Source organism: Dermacentor andersoni, chromosome 5 (genome assembly GCF_023375885.2).
Source record: "Dermacentor andersoni chromosome 5, qqDerAnde1_hic_scaffold, whole genome shotgun sequence".
Taxonomy (NCBI): Eukaryota; Metazoa; Arthropoda; class Arachnida; order Ixodida; family Ixodidae; genus Dermacentor; species Dermacentor andersoni.
Genome location: NC_092818.1, coordinates 187,337,396 through 187,356,834, shown reverse-complemented (window position 1 = coordinate 187,356,834; position 19,439 = coordinate 187,337,396). Strand labels below are relative to the sequence as shown.

The 19,439-nt window shown below is 46.3% G+C and overlaps 1 protein-coding gene across 7 annotated transcripts in view; it reads right to left on the bottom strand.

Moving 5' to 3' along the window:
- LOC126531724 (kin of IRRE-like protein 3) overlaps positions 1-19,439 on the bottom strand; it is an 861,138-nt gene that overhangs the window by 21,327 nt on the left and 820,372 nt on the right. For all 7 annotated transcript variants that reach the window (XM_055071418.2, XM_050179413.3, XM_055071419.2 and 4 more), the window contains 2 exons: positions 16,206-16,409; positions 12,486-12,782 (listed from right to left, as the gene is read on the bottom strand). In XM_055071418.2, coding sequence (XP_054927393.1) covers positions 12,486-12,782; positions 16,206-16,409 — 501 coding nt within the window. The remainder of the gene's footprint in view (positions 1-12,485; positions 12,783-16,205; positions 16,410-19,439) is intronic.

Sequence of the window (19,439 nt, the reverse complement as noted above, 5' to 3'; positions counted from 1 at the left end):
GAACAGCTTAGCGCGCTTGTTTAGTTATTTTCTTTACCAGGCATTTCGTCGAAAGTTTACGAGGCTACGAATAGGAGTGCCTCATTTACCATCAAGCTAATCATGAAGTATAAATTGGTGCATACTATTGAGAAAGAATATTTGCATAAGTTTGAAGATTAAGTCCCAAAGGAAAATGCCACAGGAAGGTCCACGAAATCGATGTAGTGCAGTCTTTTTCTTCCCGCGTCTCGGAAGCGTATTGCTGCACATGATACTTACACGCATACATTCTTCATATTTTTTTTGCTACGACTGACAATATAAACACATTATTTGCTTTAGTAAATCTGAGCTCAGTCTCATCACGCAAATATACAAATAGGTTTACTTGAATTTGTTCTGAAACAATGTTGCGGAAAAAGCTGCAGGTTGCAGCTTGAGGGATACCTAGCTACCTCATATATGGGACAGCTTTGTAGACGTTGATCGAAAGCATGAGTTTTACATAACGCTGTTTACAAAAGAAAGCGTGCTGAAAGACACAAAAACCACGATAAGAGTACATAAACAAACGGTCGTAGAAAGACTTCATATATCCTTTTGAAACAGGTGTGATAGTAATGAAACAAAAGAGAACATTAACTTATAACGGTAAGATAACCCATCGCCCAAATATTTCGTGTAGTTCTTTTTCTAAGGCGGAACATATACACCCCTGCGGATCAGAGCTGTGCATTTGGTGGTTCAAGAGTGTCGCCAAACAACAGTTTAACAATTTGTGGCCGTAGCTAGTTCTGCTCCCCTTGATATTCCGAGGTTCTGGTTGACGTACGCTGTAAAGGGGAATATGCTGCTGTAAAGATAGCACGTTTATTACTTTGTCATCGTTTCTGCATTTTTCTACTCTGTATAAGCGACAGAGCCTAGAGCTGAATAATGATACAGTTTTCATAACCCTAAAATTTGAACTGAGAACAGATGAGTCGTATGGGAGAGACAGGGTTCTTTAGAGACTATACCGCTTGCTCTCTTTTGCAATACTATTATTTATGCATGTTTTGTGAGGAAGTTGTTCTCCAGACAATAATTCTGTATTTAACTAAAGCAAGAAAAATTAATAATATAAAAGCATATCAATGGATGTAGGGAGGTGTATATGTACGTTAAAAGATGCATGTAAACAAATGTAACACACATAGCGCCTAGGCCGCGTGCTCTCACTTAGGAAGAAAAGTAATTTTTGTAGATCCTGCGCAGTCATTCAATACTCGCTATAATTACAAAGCTTTCTTTTTATTTTACTGATAAAACAATGGACAGCTTTACTGGCGTGCTGTTCATTGACATGGCTACAATAGCGATAGACAATATTTGCAAGGTTTGACTGCGCGGAATGGCTTACATAATCTTTACCCAGATGTCTGTGCAATCTGTTGCGCAGTGGGATAAAGTCCGCCTTCAAAAACGGCCTGCGTGTCATGCCCCGGAGGGAATCTCCAATCCGCTGCCTCCGGCACTGTATCGGCATTTCGCAAGTTGAAGACAATAAATCAGCGCTCTTTTTTGCTGTTTTCGTCTGAAGCGCGCGCTGATTAGTAGCAGCAAGGCACAATCGCTACATATATTGCATAACCTATGAAATTTCTCAATTTTCGTTTCGCTCAATGGCATTTTTACTCTCCGGAAGTGTAAAATTCAGGCCTGGTATCGACCTCTTGTCTATTCTTGCCCTTTTTCCACGTAGTCGATGCAACCTTAAAAGAAGTGTGTTGCTTTCTATATTAGAGTGGTTGACAACGCTGCATGTGACCGGTCGTGTGGTGTTACTGTTGAAGAAAGAAACGAATTCATTTTTTTTTTCACGTATGCGTTAAGTCGACGCCACGGAAATGGTGACAGTTTTTTTTTTTTCGTGAAACATTTACTATTAACTTTTAACTGCCACCCCTTTCGTTGTACGGGTGTCCTGCGACGTAACGCGCTGGATTACAGTGTTTCGCTGATTCCAGAAAATAAAAAGTCGGAATTCAGCGCTCTCTGTGTGCGTTGTTCCTCCTCTATGTATGTGTGCTAGTGCCGATAACCTAAACGTTTTCGCGATCCCATGGGAACAATCCCCAATCACATCCGTGACAGACCCTTATGCACATAGTGTGTGTTTACCTGCGTTACTGTAGGCAGGAGTAAAGACGGGGAATGCGGGAGATGGAAATTCAAAACGATGAGCAAAACATGAACAAAGTGAATGCAGGAGCCAACGTTTCGACAAGTGGACTTGTCTTCAAGGCGACGTACGCTTTCCTCGCCACAGTATATATAGGTGGGTTCTTCTAAAGTGAAGAAGGTGTGAGGCGGGAGGGTGCGGAAACGAGGGAAGGTGTCTTAGCGTGTCGAATTGAGAGTAAAGGAAGCCTGTGCACAAGGTCAAAGCCAGCTTTGACAAGGTCAAAGCCCCCCGGTCTGTCAAAGCACGCGTGTTAGCCGGCGTGTCAAGGGCATCTGACATGCCGGCTGAAAAAAAAAAAAATGGAGGAGGAAAGGAAAAAGAAGGGGGGGGGGGATACGCCAAGAAATCAAACTAAGTGTTGTTGCCTATAGCTTGAAGTTTAGCATAGCGAATAGATTCTAAAGCTCCCTTTGAAACGTTTATGCCTATTGGTTGCAATGTCTCGAACTTATGGATAAGGTATGATTCTCTCTATTTTCTTTCTCGTTCAGAACGGAAATTTGACTGTAAGATGTAGAGTTTAAGTTCATCAAAGTTATGACCTGGTTGGTTGAAATGCTCGGCGACGGCTTTGGGAAGCTTTTTAGCTGTGTCCGCGCGATGTCCGTTTAATCTGACGTTCATTGATTGTCCTGTGTCACCGATATATTGTTTCTTACAGAAGGAACATTCAAGCATATAAGTCACATCCGAACTTGTACAAGTGAAGCTAGATTTGACTTCATGTGTACAACTATTTGCGGCAAGAGGGTCATTCTCAACTATGTTAGCACATGATGATAACTGACCAACTCAGCATGTCGAAATGCTGACCTTGCCAGTTGTGGTATACAGTGGCCAAAGTGCTGTTGCGCTTCTTAAGAGTAACGTATTCGCATTAACTTGCGCAAACGGCTTGCACATGTGCATAGACGAGCTGCCTCTATTTTCTTATTTTTCTACCTACTCCTCTTCTTGTCCCAACGTAGAATAGCACGCAGAAATGTTTGTTTTACTTGATCTTTCTTTCTATCTAGCTTTCTTTCCATCTTTCTTTCAACTTTTCGATCTTTGTATCTTTCTTTTCGAGCTTTCTATCTATCTTTTTTTCTTTCTTTCGTTCTTTCTTTCCTTATGAAATATATTTTTTTTTGTCGCTGCACAAATGCACGCACAAATGTTCATTACAACACCTTTCATATTCTGCTGTTCAACTTTTACCTCTTCTAGAGCCGGTAGGCCCTATACACCTGCTGGTGGCAGCTGCCAGCTGACTCTTTTTCTCTTCTCAGCGATTGTTTCTGCGTGCAAATCAGATAAAAAATATTCATTCTCTAGATATAAACAGTAGCATTCAGCATTTCTTGAGGCCATCTTGTCCTCTTAACCTCTTTCAATTCGATTCCCACAAGATTGCCACAAAGAAGCGCAGAAAATACGTCTCCCTTTCTAGAAAGAACAATGAAATCTGTCGCGCTGGATCAGTGGCTATTATATTGTTCCGAAGCTCCAGGCAAGGCGGCAGAAGGAAAGCACGAGCTTGGGGTGGAAGACGACGACGTTCGGGACTTGCCTGCACTGCCTGTCTTTTGTACATAACCTGCAAATAGATTTCACGGTTTCTTTAATCTTTGTGCCACTTAGTGGTGGAGGTGAGGGGTAAGGCAGCTCGTAAAAAAGGCGAAGAAACACGTGAGATGACGCTTCAGTAGTCAAGGCTGATAGGTGGTAGTCTGCGCAAGAAGACAGAGCTATGTCTTGCTATGTCTGGGCTATGTCTTGCGGTAGAACGTGGCTGTATGGTCCAAAGTTTAGAAGAGGAAGGCACGTAGAATTCTTCAATACATTGATGACATTATGAGTAAGTGCAGTGTTATGGGCCAGGAGGATGTTCGAAAGAGGAGAGACGATGCATTCACCGTAAGGAACAGGTGGGGTGGGCGAAAGAACTGCGCACGTCAAAGCTTGGGGGGGCAAGACGAACGTGCTAAGTACAAGTAGTTTCCCTTGTGTTGTCCTTGGTGTTTTTGTTCGTTGGCTTCTTATGACTAATAAATATTGGGCCTGGATTAATAACTATCTTTATTCTGCAAAAACTTCGCCATAAATTTAATTGGTTGCCCTGCCTGTCTGCCCATCGCAACCATGTTTTTGAAGGTATAAATAACAGCAAAGCTTTGTAATTCTTGCTGGGACTGACGTACATCCTCTCGCATTATCCACGTGAAAATACATTATTAAAAAAGACAACCTAGTTTAATAGTGCGCAAATTCATGACATTTGTTATTCAAATCACTGCGGTCTGCCTAGTGAGCACGTTAGAGAGCAATTTCTGTGTTCGTAAATTGCGACCACCGGCTGGAAAATTAGTGTTTGTAAACTAATTATGAAAGAAACACTAACTTTGCCTGCATGCAGGGCAGGGACGTTTGTTTCAAAAACTGGGATAAACTTCAGGTACAAAGCAGGAGGCCATCAGCCGCGTTTCTCTCCTTTTATTTTCTTTTCTTGCTTGTTGAAAACCATATTCCCCCGGAGCAACGATGCACTTCTAGTGAAAGACATTCATTGTAAAAGAAAGAAAGAAAGAAAGAAAGAAAGAAAGAAAGAAAGAAAGAAAGAAAGAAAGAAAGAAAGAAAGAAAGAAAGAAACGCAGGCTCAGGCCAGCGATCGTCGCAAGAAATTCACCAAAGCTTCCCGTGCGGAGCTTTGGTGAAAATATACAACATTCGCTGTAACACCGCACTCCTATTGCTTATGCTTTGTTAGCCTGCCTGGTGGCTTTCATAAATTGCCTAGTACCGCTCCCAAACAGTGTTCTCGCAGACGCTTCGCCTCACAGGTACTTGAATTGAATTAGATACATACAGCAGTGCACAAAAATGGGCCTGCTAATCTGGCACGCCGTGAGGTCCCTCCGCCAGCACAGTGCGAACTCAGCTGCAGTCATGCGTCAGTTAGCAATTTCTTAATGGCTCTCTGCTAGTGCTTCAGCGACAACCCTAGGTCTTGTACAGATTAGGGTCATCGCCCGCAGAAATGTTTAGTCATTTAGTCATTATGTTCTTACTTCTGGTTTAGTCTTCCTGGGGAAAAGAGGGAAGCTGAAGTACAATCTGTTCCCCAATGCTCTTCTTCGGAACAAAAAGCAGACAGAAAAAAAAATGTAAATAACAAATGGGGAGGGGAATGTGGTGAAAAAAAGAAGCAGAAAAATCTATGGTCCCCTAATAGGTCGGCCGCAAGAGCCCAGTTTCGTGACTTTCATTCGTTTACAGGAAAGAAGGAGGGAACAAACAAGAAAAACGAAAAGGCGAGGCTAATAAATAGTAATAACTATCGCCCACGAAATACGCACAACCACTGCCACACTTAGCCGGAACATTATAGGCACATCTATAGCGGTTTAACTCTAACAAGCACGGACTGGAAGGAACAAACGTCGAAAGCTTTGAAGAAACGCGCATTAAGCTATTTCATTGACGGCAGTCAAAGAAAAAATGTCCAGCAGCCTCCCCAGAAGGGTCAAAAAGGCGCTTAAGCCATATTCGGGTTAATCTAAAAAAAAAATTCCAGAGTTTTGCGTCATTAATCCACAATCTCATTATAAGGCACGCTACAGTGTGATGCTCAGGATTAATTTTGACCATCTGGGGTTCTCTAACGTATACCTAATACACGATTCACGAGTGTTGTTACATTTCGCTCACATCGAAATGCGGCCGCTCGATCGGGATTTGATCACGCGATCTGGTGCTTAGCAGCGAAACGCCAAAGCCACCAAGCAACCACGGGGGAGTGTTCGAGTTAAGTCTGACCGGAACTGTTCTTCCCAGAGATGATCTCTTTTGAGCTATACATGAGTCGAAGAAAGCTGAGCAGGGTCGTAATAAAAGGTAATAAAAGACAGGCAGGCGTACGAAACACGAAAACAGAGGTACGGGGAGTTTACAGGCTTTGGGGCGTGTCTATGTCCAGCCACAACAACAATAAGCTACCTTGCGTGCCCTTCTTTCTTTCTGCGTTGCGTTCTTTCCACGTTGGCGCGACGCATCACGTGAGGGAACTGCCGCTACGCAGCAGAAACAGTGCCGTGACAGGCCTCTCACAACGCTGGCGTGATGAGGAGCGTCGCCGGTGACGTCGCGCCTCAATGTTGCACAAAACTAGACCGACAGGAAACCCCTAGTGTTAGTTAGCACACCGTGAAATATTAGTTAACCTTAGTTTGCTGTGCGTTTAACTCACGCCAGTACATACACATAGCAGCTTAGTTGGAGCGTTAATGTGCGGAACGCTAATTTAATGCAATTTAGCAGAACGATAGCGTAATGTGCGGTGTGCGAGCGCGCACCTCTCTTGCCAACAGTGGAAGAAAGGACACCGTCCTGGCTCCGCCGCCGAGCCGACTGAGCAGAGCGTTGAGCCTGCATCCACTTCGTCGTTTTGGCAAGCAAATGCACTCCACGTCTCTATAGACCTACTAGCACTCCACACGCCCACCGCGCATGCGCCGTCGATAGCGCGACAGCACGGAAGTGGTGGTGAGAATGCGTCTCGAGCGTCCGTGTAATTGCCATCTCGATATAAACAAAAAGTTGTAGTTTCGCCCGAAAGGGAAACCATCGATTGCGATAGCAAATACCTGGACAGCAGTACGAAGTAAGGATAGCAGTTTTATCGGCCGCATAAACTTCCAGACGTTCGCTTACCGTCTAACCTAACAAGCATGGTGTCAGCGCGCACAGGCAAACATGAGTACATCACACTCGATGGCCGCGGAGACTCCCTGCCGAATGCTGGCGTGAGGAAGCGCGGCAGCTGCAGCGAGTGAGGCGATCTTCGTGCTGTGCATCGCTTCAACGCAAACTGAGCGGAGAAAACATGCGTGCACAAAGGTATCAGCCGCCGTCGCATCTAGACTCAGGCCCCGACGCAGATCGTTTTCAAGATAGGGCGCGCGCGGCCGTGCAACGCCACCTAATAAGGAGCGTTGAAGGCTCGTGTGTGTGTATATATATATATATATATACACACGCCACCGCAGCGTGAGCACGCGCGCACGCACGCGCTACGTCACGTTGGCGAGAACAACGTCTATATAGTTCGACGCACTGGCGCTGCCAACGTAATTGGACGGGGCCAACTCGCTCCGAGGTGCCCGACGCGCGTTGGTCGAGCCAACTGCGCCGACCCACAATGCATTGCGCGAAGAACTGCGCCCATGCCGCTTTGCCGACGGTCGCAGGCAGCCGTTCAAGGTGACGCCCGCCTTCAGTGTCGTCCTGCACATGTCCCGAAGACAGCAGCCGACGGCGCGCGCGTCGAAGCATTGGCCTTTTTCGCAGCGATCCCGTGGGCCCTACCATGTTTGATCACGTGGTGACGCTTCCATTGCTTGCTTCAACTGCCACCGTAGCCTCCGTGTTTACATTTGATGTGTATGACGCCGGTGCGGCTTAGCAAACCTTTATTTCGGGAGATGTCGTGAATGACACGAACTTAAATGCTTCAACTGTTTTTGCAAAAAGCGGCTAACCAAAACCTGCCAACAGTTGTTTTTACTGACTATTGTACGGAAAGACACATCCTGTTTGTGCGTTTTTGCAGTGAAAAAAACCTCTAGAGCAAGTACCTTACATTGTTTTACATCTTTCACAATCTTGGTGAGGCCTATATTTTCCAACAAAGAAATGGCTTTGCGTTTTACCTTCTGAGCTTTCTCATTTGCCAGAATGAAGTTCTTGTTGACATCCTCAATGGCTTTTTTGTTGAAGACAGCAGGCGGAGCTATCACAAAACCGCCCTCTTTGTCACTGAGTAACAGCCGAAGTTCATTGTCTCTAAAGAAAGATACTGTCCTTTTGATCACAGCTGTCGAAGGTGGCGCTCTCCCGGTGACGGTCCTACGAAGGCAGTCCACCCCATCGAGGAGGCACCGCTCCTGGTCCTCTAGTTCTGCTTTCCTTGCGATACGCCTGTTCAAAGCCAGTAGCTCATGTGCAGGAATTCTTGGTTCCGTGCTATACTTCGGCCCATTCTTTAACAATGCAGCAACTTCGTCAGGAAGCCTGGCGTCACCGAGTACCTGGAAACCAGCGGTGACAGGTTGTGTTTGTTCCTTTCTGCGCGGAAGTCTGGACCGGAGGAGTAGCAGCAGCTGCTGCTACTCCTCCGGTTTCCAGGTACTCGGTGACGCCAGGCTTCCTGACGAAGTTGCTGCATTGTTAAAGAATGGGCCGAAGTATAGCCCGGAACCAAGAATTCCTGCACATGAGCTACTGGCTTTGAACAGGCGTATCGCAAGGAAAGCAGAACTAGAGGACCAGGAGCGGTGCCTCCTCGATGGGGTGGACTGCCTTCGTAGGACCGTCACCGGGAGAGCGCCACCTTCGACAGCTGTGATCAAAAGGACAGTATCTTTCTTCAGAGACAATGAACTTCGGCTGTTACTCAATGACACGAAGCTTTGGCCCCAGCTTCAGAGAACATACAAAAGAGCTTTCGGAGCTGAACGGCGCGAGCAGCCTATATGGAATTTGTTCTAAAAGCAAGGCTAAATTTGTATTGCAAGATATCCAAATTTTCCGCTCAATAATTGAATTAGTATTGGTGTGCTTTGCGCTTCGTTTTTTATTTGGTAAATGCCATGAAGCAGCAGCTTGTCACGTTTCTGATTCAGTAAAGTTCCTCGGTGCGGTCACTATGTGATTATTTTCATGCCCGATCGCTCGCAGGTGTGTTCAGTTCTAATAAATTTGTTCTTGCTGCGCTCAGGGCTTGAACCGTAGCTATTTTGTACATTGTAATACCTTGTGGCAAAGATGTATTATCACTACTAACTTAAAAAAAATTATGGGGTTTTACGTGCCAAATCCACTTTCCAATTATGAGGCACGCCGTAGTGGGGGACTCCGGAAATTTCGCCCACCTGGGGTTCTTTAACGTGCACCTAAATCTAAGTACACGGGTGTTTTCGCATTTCACCCCCATCGAAATGCGGCCGCCGTGGCCGGGATTCGATCCCGCGACCTCGTGCTCAGCAGCCCAACACCATAGCCACTGAGCAACCACGGCGGGTAATACTAACTTACTCGTGTGGACCGTCAGGAAACATTCAGCTTCGGCCATTCGTGCGCTATCGGTGTAGCCCGTCATTTATTGTGCGTGTATAGTACGCATATATTAAAGCATGCGCCCATTCACTTATTCTTGACACGTTGGCGATAGAGTGGGTGTCAATTTCCGTACCAGTTGGGGAAGATGCGTGTAGATCCTGTGCGCGAAACTTACTATGACAGGAAGCGACGCTAGTCTCTTTGTCATTGTTTAACGAGCAGCACTTACCCTTGCCGACGTTCCGGGGCTGAAGCCTTTTCTTTGAAAGTAAGCGATACAACGCTGGCGGATGTGGAAATTTCTGTATCGCTGAAGAAAGCCGTACATATCAAAGGGCCGGTAACACGCGCTGCCAGTTGCAGCAGCGGTCGGCGAACTTGGCCATGCAGATTCATTTCATTCCTTAACACATCAGACACTATTCATGCAGCCAACTACTGCACACGTCTTCAATATACATTAATCAATCCAGCATGATTGGAGCACGTGTGCTTTAGCGAAAACTCAGTTGCATTTCCGACATCTGATCGCACAGATCAGCTGTCGTATTGCTATCGCACAGATGAGCTGGTTTGTATTAGTGTGCTGTCGCTGAGGCCACGTGCGGCGCGCCTCCGAAAGCGCCATCTAGTTTCTCTAGAACAAACTGCTCCGCGGAAAGTGTCATTAGAGGGGATGGCATTTCTGTTGGCGCAGCGTAAGTAGCGTAGCTTGACTGTCCGCAAGCGACGCTTGGCCGCGCGCCGAAAACACCGGATTTTTAAACGCGCCTATAATCCGACGTTATCGGCGTGCGGACGGACGGCGTTTGCGGCCAATCACGGCACGCCGCTCGCGCTGCGCCAGCGAAATGCCATCTCCTCTATACTTTGACGCCCGCACCGTCGGCTGCTCTCTTCGGAGCAAGCGCAGAATGATCCCCAACCAGCGCGCCGCTTTGAACTGCTGTCTACGACCGTCGGCGAAGCGACGTGGGCGCCGTTATTTTTCGCGCAATACATTGTGCGCCGGCGCAGTCGGCGCGATCAACGCACCGATGGAGCAAGAGCCATCTCGACGTCCTCTACATTGAAACGCGTTGGCCGGTAACGTTGGCTGCACCAGTGCGTCGAAAAGTAGACGTTGTTCTCCTCGCCAATGTAACGTAGCATGTGCGCACGCGCGCTCATACTAAGTTGGACTATATACACACCTTAAAGCCGCCCCCTTTCTCTCATCCCCCGGCGCCACGCGCGCGACGGAAGACGGCGCGTTTGCTCTCCTCTTTCCTCCCTTGCACGCGCGAAGTTGAGCCGCGATAACCGGCTCCCCTTGCACACTTTCACTCGCACGTACAGCATGCGGCGCGACGATGGTGTTATCGTTCTTGGACTTCACACAGAGCATCACGGTGACGGCGACATCAAATGGCTTGCGCAATAAAAACACTCGAGATGGATGACAATTATTACTTGGGGACAAAATAAACCCTAGAAGTGTAATGTTCTTTAGAATGTACCCTAAGACAAATTTGCACCCTCTGGAGTTAGTGCTCCCCAGCAATCTTGCGTTCGTTTAATTTTGTTAAAGCTGTGTTCTTTGTACATTTCCAGGGCACGATCAACATGTGCGCATACGCGTGACATATGGCGTTCTTGACAGAATATTAGCGAACGCAATGATTGCCGTTTAGTCACGTTTAATCATACGCCAAAGTAGACCGGGGCTACGGAAAGGGTGCATGGTGCTTGGTACAAATTGACCGACACATAAATCGGTGCAACAATGCATTATGTCAGTGTGCGCCTGCGCAGTTAATAGAGGTTATACAGAAACGGATACCAAACACCAGGAGTGATGCTAGACCTCCAATTATGAAACTATCCTCGACTCGAAACCGCCAATGTGAGCAAGGCGCCGCACCTCGACTGAAAAAGACACTACGCTTCTCAAGAATTTCCCTGGAGCACCAGTGAAGCGCAATGAACAATTCTCTCAACGACGCTGCAATACATTTAGTCGAGGTGGAGTGTTCAGTGGGGGGACGTTCTAAAATGCGGGCAAGCCGCAGTGGCGGCTTGGTGGCTATCGAATTGCATTGCTAAGCACGAGGTCCCGGGATCAAATCCAGGCCGCGGAGGCCGCTTTTCTGTGGGGGCGAAATGCAATAACGCCCGTGTGCCGTGCTTTGAGCGCATACTAAAGATATTGAGATAGTCAAAATTAATCGAGAGTCCCCCACTATGGCGTGCTTCAATCGGATCGCCGTTTTGGCATGTACAACCCCAAAGGCTAATTTCAGACGGGGGCAATAAAGTCTCTCTTTTAAGGTAAGCGTGCTATTCTATCCGACGATGCAGTTGCATATATCGCGACACGTTTATGGCAAAAATTCGCTGCGCGTCTCTTATCCTATCATGGCAATGTGGTGCATGTCTAGAAGGCCGAACACGTCGTACCTTTGATTAAACACCGTTTTAAGTTAGATAAAACGTTGCTTGCTCAAAAAAGTGCGCCATGTTCACTGAGGGAATTCGCGGCACGTCTTTCATCGCAATGTGGCGCCACAATAATGTAATATGTAAATAAAGAAACCTTTTTTTTATGGGGTTTAACGTGCCAAAACAACTTTCTGATTATGAGGCATGCCGTAGTGGTGGACTCTGGAAATCTCGACCACCTGGGGTTCTTTAACGTGCACCTAAATCTAAGTACACGGGTGTTTTCGCATTTCGCCCCCATTGAAACGCGGCCGCCGCGGCCGGGATTCGATCCCGTGACCTCGTGCTCAGCAGCCCAACACCATAGCCACTGAGCAACCACGGCGGGTTGTAAATAAAGAAACCTACATTCTGTGCATGCCATTTGTTGTGTTTCAATGAACTGTTCTTGCAAAGTGAGAAAGCTAAGCTTATGAGAACAAACATCATAGGTGTGTACGGCATAATTTTTTTATCCCATCAGGTTGGGATCATTCTTTTGTGTGCTAGTGTAAAACAAATGCCAATGCCCCTGACATCCTTCTCAAACACCAGGACATGACTAAATCATTCAAATGAGAGGTGACGAATGTTACCACCTCCGTAATGTTACCAAGACCGGTTAATTTGTTAACCTCTCTTACGTATTGATTTAGCTGTAAAACAAACCCACAGAGAGAAAACAATAATAACAATAAGCTAGCGAGGCACACTCACACTGGATGTTGAGCGTCCAGCCGTCCTCGAGGCCAGCACCGGAGAGCAGTGGGTTGTCGGCGCGACAGGCCAGGTACTTTCCATGGTCGTCGGTATTGGGCGCGAATGACACTGTGCTCGTCGTCACATTGTCGCCCACCGACACATTGTCGCGCGCGAAGGAAAGCTTCTTCTTCCCCAGCCACCAGGTGAGCTGTGGCGCCGGCCGGCCACCCGTCGACTGGCACGACAGCTCCACCTTGCGGTGTGCCGACAGAGGCCGCTTCAGCGTGGTGATCCGCACGTCCAGCGGTCGAACTGCGTGGGAAACAGCATGATGCCATCCTGTTAATCAGTGGACTACATTCGTAAGAAGTGAGCGCGGCAGTGCCTCAAAGGTCAACTGGAGCCAAGGAAGTGAAAGAAAAATTGCTGGAGTGGAGGGAGCGCCTGTCAAGTGGAGTGACCGTGTCGCCATCTTGTCGTCGTATCTTGCCGTGCGCGGTGCTCTGCGGGTCCCAAAATGTTCCAGCGCGCTCGGGCGTTTTTAGAAAAGTTGACGTACAAGCAGTTGAAATGTTAGCGTTATCCTTCTCAGTTAAATAAGGTTGCAGATTAGCATTGCCTTGCTCGAGAATAAAGGAAAGTTCCATATTCAAGGCTAAGAGGAAAAGGCCGCCGCCAAAGTTCCGAGACCCTCCATGCAATAAGGATGCTAAAACACCGGCAACACCTAATGATAATGGAGATAATAATGGATACTTAAGCTTGTTGCATGTACTGCTATTTCTCATGCTACATTCCGAGTTTTTAATGGCATTCTGTTGTGACAAGTTTCACGATTGATCTATTTCTACACTCTACTAAATAAGGTGAATAAACGCTAATTATTGCGGAAATTTTTTTTTCTATTTAGCGACAGCTGCATATTAGTGCCCATAAAGTGAAAGAATGCCCACAGCGAAAAATGATAAATGATATCTGTGATCCGGAGACTTCCAATATGGCTCGCCTCATAGCCCACAGTGTTACATTAGAACATTAAAATCCGTTAAGCAATTGAAAACGACTGGAAAAGTCGGCGAACAGCGCTGCGAAGCTCTTGGCAGGCCGCTTCTTGCACCCCGAAAGATGGCCGCCGCCGGCTTCACCCAAGCCCATAGGCCTGTATGGGCCATTTCCACTCCAGCGGTTTTTCTTTAACCTCCTCGACTGGAGCTAAATTTCACTTTGACCAAACTGATAATAAATTAATAGGCTACACTACTGTAGTAATCTTGACAAAGCTGCAGGGCTTGTAACTGCCTGATTTTATTGTTAGCGGCACCTAAATAGGACCTGAGCAGATTACGCGTGCATCTAGTGGTTAGCGAATGGGAAGTAAGTCCCAGCACGCCACCTTTGAGATTTTTTTAGCGCGCCACGGGTGCCGCCTAATCACGGAAGTCATGACGAGGAGCCGCGATTTCCAAGTTATGCGTCACTTCCGACGAGCGGTAATGGCGGCAGATTTCGTGTGTTTCTTTCTAGTTTTGGTACCGAAAACGTTTACTTTTGAGAGCCTTTAGAGACGTGTCCACTCGTGTTTAAAACATAAGGTTTTGCAGGGAAGTTGCTCTAGATCTTCATGATTTGAAACGAGGATTCTTGTGCAGGCCAGATCTTTGTTGTCGTTGGCCTTCAACGGCGCGCCTGAGCTGACACCTACAGAGACAAGGGTGCATAATCAAAAGTTGACTTATGATAACACCTGAAAGGTGAGAGAGAAGTGTGGTGCAAAGATACACAAGAGAGGCGGTTTCATGGTATCATCGCTGAGCACTATTTAAAGCTGTAACTTTTGAATGCAGAGAGTGCAGATAATGTTTTAGTGCTAACCGCTATTTGCCTTGAAATCAATGCGTAAATGCTCAGTGTTTATAAGTTGTTGTTCTTAGATTCCAGAAGCGATTGGGCAATAAATCTAACAAGTTGTTGCACCAAACACAGCTATATGTGTGCAAATTATTGGACAAGGTATCATAAGTATGCGTGTTTATGTTGTCACACATGCGCGAGCTGGGTTCCAATGCCTTCAGTCATTTATCAGTAAAAAGAATGATAAAGCAGACACGTAAAATACAAGGAAATTCCAACAATATACAATGACCTATAGGTCAGCATATGCCATCGAAACGTTTTGTGACGCGCCAAGAATTACAGAAATAAGCTCTCGCTTGTCTTTTGTTTCCTACCACATCTACTCCTCGCTACACTGTAATACAAAGCTTTCACGTCACGACGTTATCTTCATATGAAACGGCCTTAGAAAACTGCTACACCGAAAAATATAACTGGGCTCGCGTTCCCACCTGCTTTTGTTGCTTTCTCTCATAATATATATAGTTGATAGATGGACCGCGACTCCACCCTTCTCCGCCTGGTTCTGATGGCGTGAAGCATTGCCGTGTGCGAGATCGTATGCTTACGGGTAGCCCAGCGCGGCTTTGTTCGCAGAGACATATCCGGCGGCACCAGAATGGCCCCAAAGTAGCGGCACTGAGCGACAATGGGCTGTTGTTGCCCATCCACGGCGTCAACAGCGTTACAAGGCTCGCGATCAATGAGCGTACGGTTATAGCATGCGGGCCGCGCATTCCCGCATCCGAGAATACACAGGGTTGTGACGAAGGGCGTAGGAACGGTGGGCTCTGTATGTAATCTCTTCGAACAAAAGTGGTGCATTAGCTCGCTGACAAAGCTACTCAGATAGGTAAATGACTGTCAGTTTAGGCTTATTGTCTTCGCACCAGCTATTATCCAACAGAAGGCTCGGGGTGTTCTGCACGCGTGCGGAGCCACGTGTGCAGAGGCAAGTGCAGAGGCACCTGCGTATACCTCTGCACACGTGCCCAACACAAAGGCGCGTTACAGAGGCGTAATAAAATACTACCACATAGTCGGTCAAGACAGTGGTTGCGACCAACGGTATATAGCTCAAACCGGTTTAAATGCGGCTCCACGCTTTGTAACACCCATTAAGACTGACGCAGACACAGAGGTGGCTTAATCACAGCCGAATAAAGCCGTGTGGTTTGCATGCTATGCATGATTGCCACGATGAACTTTATTTAAAAATGCTATAGAATACAGGGACCACGCCGCTTCAGTTGCGCATCGCGCGCTTTAGTGTATCGCATAACCTGTACCAACGAGAACAATTGCCCGGCTTGTGGGCACTACATCGAACGCTTGAGACTTGGTTTTATAATGCCCAACTTTCAACATTTGTCGCAGAAACTTCGAACAGATTGGCCTTTCTCGGAGAATACTCGATTACTTCATATTTGAAAAAGTCGAGCTTCAACTCGACACGAGGTTAACAAAGCTATCCTATAGTTCTTCTTAACTATTCTGGTCGACTATTGTCTATAGTGTTCATACTCTGTCCGTGCGTATTGTGATGTGTTGTGATGTCTCTACCTCCCACTTCGCCCCTAATGCTTCACTTTCCCTGTCTTTTCTCTCCTCTTCAAGGGTAAGGTGTGGTGCCAATGTATATAGACAAATTTTGATAACCTTATTCTCAGCCTTGCGATTATAAGTTTTCATTATTAATAATAATTGTAATAATTACACCGCTACTGTCAGGAGCTACCTGCCAGGCCCATCGGGAACGTGAGCTTCTCCAGCAGGGGCTGCCTGTGTGCTTAAACAGAGTCATCTGCGTGAACCACTGCGTGAAGCCAAGACGCTACTCACGATTCATGTTGATGGTGACGGAGGATGAACGCGGCAGAGTAAGGTTCGTGTTGGAAGCCTGACAGGTATATGTGGCGAGCAGGTCAGAGCGCTGCAGCCTCTTGATAACGAGCTCGTTGCGGACCACGTCCAATGGCGAGAGCGCGTACTTGTCGTCCACGAGCTCGGGGCCTCGCCACCAAGTCACCGATGGGGCAGGGCGACCTGCAAATGAACAACGAGATACGGTCGCGCTTCAGACAGGCCAAAGGCGATGTAGTCGAGGGGTTGCAAGATTCCTCGCAAGCCCCTCATAAAAGTGTGCCGCAGAACGCAGGATACTCCAGCACCACAACACAGGCGTAAACAGCGTATTGCTGTTGCTTGGCTTATCAAGCACGTCATGACCTCCACTGCCTTCCGCCGCTACCCTCTCTCCCCCACTTTTGTTTCTCTCCCGCCAGCATAGTGCACAACTAATACTTTGTGTTTTTCAATGTCAAGGAGTTGAAGAAATCAGAAAAGGCATTGCTTATCAGAAATATAATGATACGAAAAAGGCATTTATTCACGAGGGAGCAACAATAAAGCACTACTCAAATAAGCCTCGGCTCAGAAGAAAATGTTACACCGCAAAGAATTCTACCTGTATTGGAGACGCACTGTCTTTCTTTTTTTTTTTATGAATCCCACTTTACGAAATACTTTATCCGCAAAATTGTTCTTTCTTGGGAAGAATGTTGAAGCTTTCTTTATTTTGAGTCTTTCATCCTTCAAACATTGAAAACCTTTAAACAAATAATATCACTGCCGGAACAGCTTCATGCGTGACATGTGAATGTGTGAGTAGAACATATTTATCTGCATGAAACCTAGTTCGTTGACTGCTTGACCAGCTATTCACGAGCAACGACGGTGCAGCGGCAGTTTCCTTGTCACACAGTTCGTTCATGTGCAAGAGATCATCACTTCTTGCTGACTAAATTAGATTCGATGGGCACGACACTCGAAGACAACTCTGTTTATTGCTTGGTTGCACGCAGAACCGACTAGAGTAAGTCCTGAAAATAAGTTTTATAAAACTGCAATTATACAGCAGTCATTAATACTTACTTAATCGGTCCTATTCAATTTATGAGCGAAGATAGAATTTCGTTTTTCACAGACCTGTCGTGGAGTTGGCTAGCCAAGAAACACTTTTCAGCAACAAATATTTCTTCTTGCTTTTTTTACTGACTGCGCACAAAAGAGCAAGTAGGCAGGCTGCAGTAGAGCCGGCTATACCGATACACAATTTAGAATATGTAACTTCCCATTCGCCATAAATACTCACACACACGTTTAACGTTTAACGCTAGAACGGTATCCAGTGAGGCGAGTCTAGCAGTGCAATTGGAGGAATTAGAGGGCAGTAAATGGTATATAATAGGGCTCAGTGAAGTTAGGAGGACAAATGAAGCATATACAGTGCTAAAAAGCGGGCACGTCCTGTGCTACCGGAGCTTAGAGGAGAGGCGAGAAGTAGGAGTCGGATTCCTGATATAATAAGAATATAGCTGGTAACGTAAGCAATTTTATAGCATTAACGAGAGGGTGGCAGGTCTTGTTGTGGACCTTAATAAGAGGTACAAATTGAAGGTCGCACAGGTGTACGCCCCTACATCTAGTCATGACGACCAGAATGTCGAAAGCTACTATGAAGACGTGGAATCGGCGGTGGGAAGGTCAAAACAAAATACACTGTACTGATGGGCGACTTCAATGCCAAGGTAGGCAAGAAGCAGGCTGGAGACAAGGCAGTGGGGGAATATGGCATAGGCACTAGGAATAGCAGGGGAGAGTTATTAGTAGACTTTGCAGAACAGAATAATATGCGGATAATGAATACCTTCTTCCGCAAGCAGGATAGCCGAAAGTGGACGTGGAGGAGCCCGAATGACCAGACTGGAAATGAAATAGACTTTATACTCTGCGCTGACCCTGGCATCATACAAGATGTTGACGTGCTCGGCAAGGTGCGCTGCAGTGACCATAGGATGGTAAGAACTCGAATTAGCCTAGACTTGAGGAGGGAACGGAAGAAACTGGTACATAAGAAGCTGATCAATGAGTTAGCGGTAAGAGGAAAAATAGAGGAATTCCGGAACAAGCTACAGAACAGGTATTCGGCTTTAACACAGGAAGAGGACCTTAGTGTTGAAGCAATGAACGACAATCTTATGGGCATCATTAAGGAGTCTGCAATATAAGTCGGTGGCAACTCCGTTAGACAGGATACCAGTAAGCTATCGCAGGAGACGAAAGATGTGATCAAGAAACGCCAATGTATTAAAGCCTCTAAGAGCTAGACTAGAACTGGCAGAGCTTTCGAAGTTAATCAACAGGCGTAAGACAGCTTACATATATGGATAGAATTGGATATATGGAATAAAATGGATAGAATTGAACATGCTCTCAGGAACGCAGGAAGCCTAAAAGCAGTGAAAAAGAAACTAGGAATAGGCAAAAATCAGATGTATGCGTTAAGAGGCAAAGCTGGCAATATCATTACTAATATGGATCAGATCGTTCAAGTGGCTGAGGAGTTCTATGGAGATTTATACAGTTCCAGTGACACCCACGAGGATAATGGAAGAGAGAATAATCTAGAGGAATTTGAAATTCCACAAGTAACGCCGGAAGAAGTAAGGAAAGCCTTGGGGGAAGGCAGCTGGGGAGGATCAGGTAACAGCAGATTTGTTAAGGATGGTGGGCAGATTGTTCTAGAAAAACTGGCCACCCTGTATACGCAATGCCTCATGCCTTCGAGCGTACCGGAATCTTGGGAAAACGCTAACATAATCCTAATCCATAAGAAAGGGGACGCCAAAGACTTGAAAAATTATAGACCGATCAGCTTACTGTCCGATGCCTACAAAGTATTTACTAAGGTAATTGCAAATAGAATCAGGAACACCTTAGACTTCCGTCAACCAAAGGACCAGGCAGGATTCCGTAAGGGCTACTCAACAATAGACCATATTCACACTATGAATCAGGTGATAGAGAAATGTGCGGGATATAACCAATTCTTATATATACCTTTCATTGATTACGAGAAAGCGTTTGATTCAGTCGAAACCTCAGCAGTCATGTAGGCATTACGGAATCAGGGTGCAGACGAGCCGTGTGTAAATACACTGAAAGATATCTATAGCGGCTCCACAGCCACCGTAGTCCTCCATAAAGAAAGCAACAAAATCCCAATAATGAAAG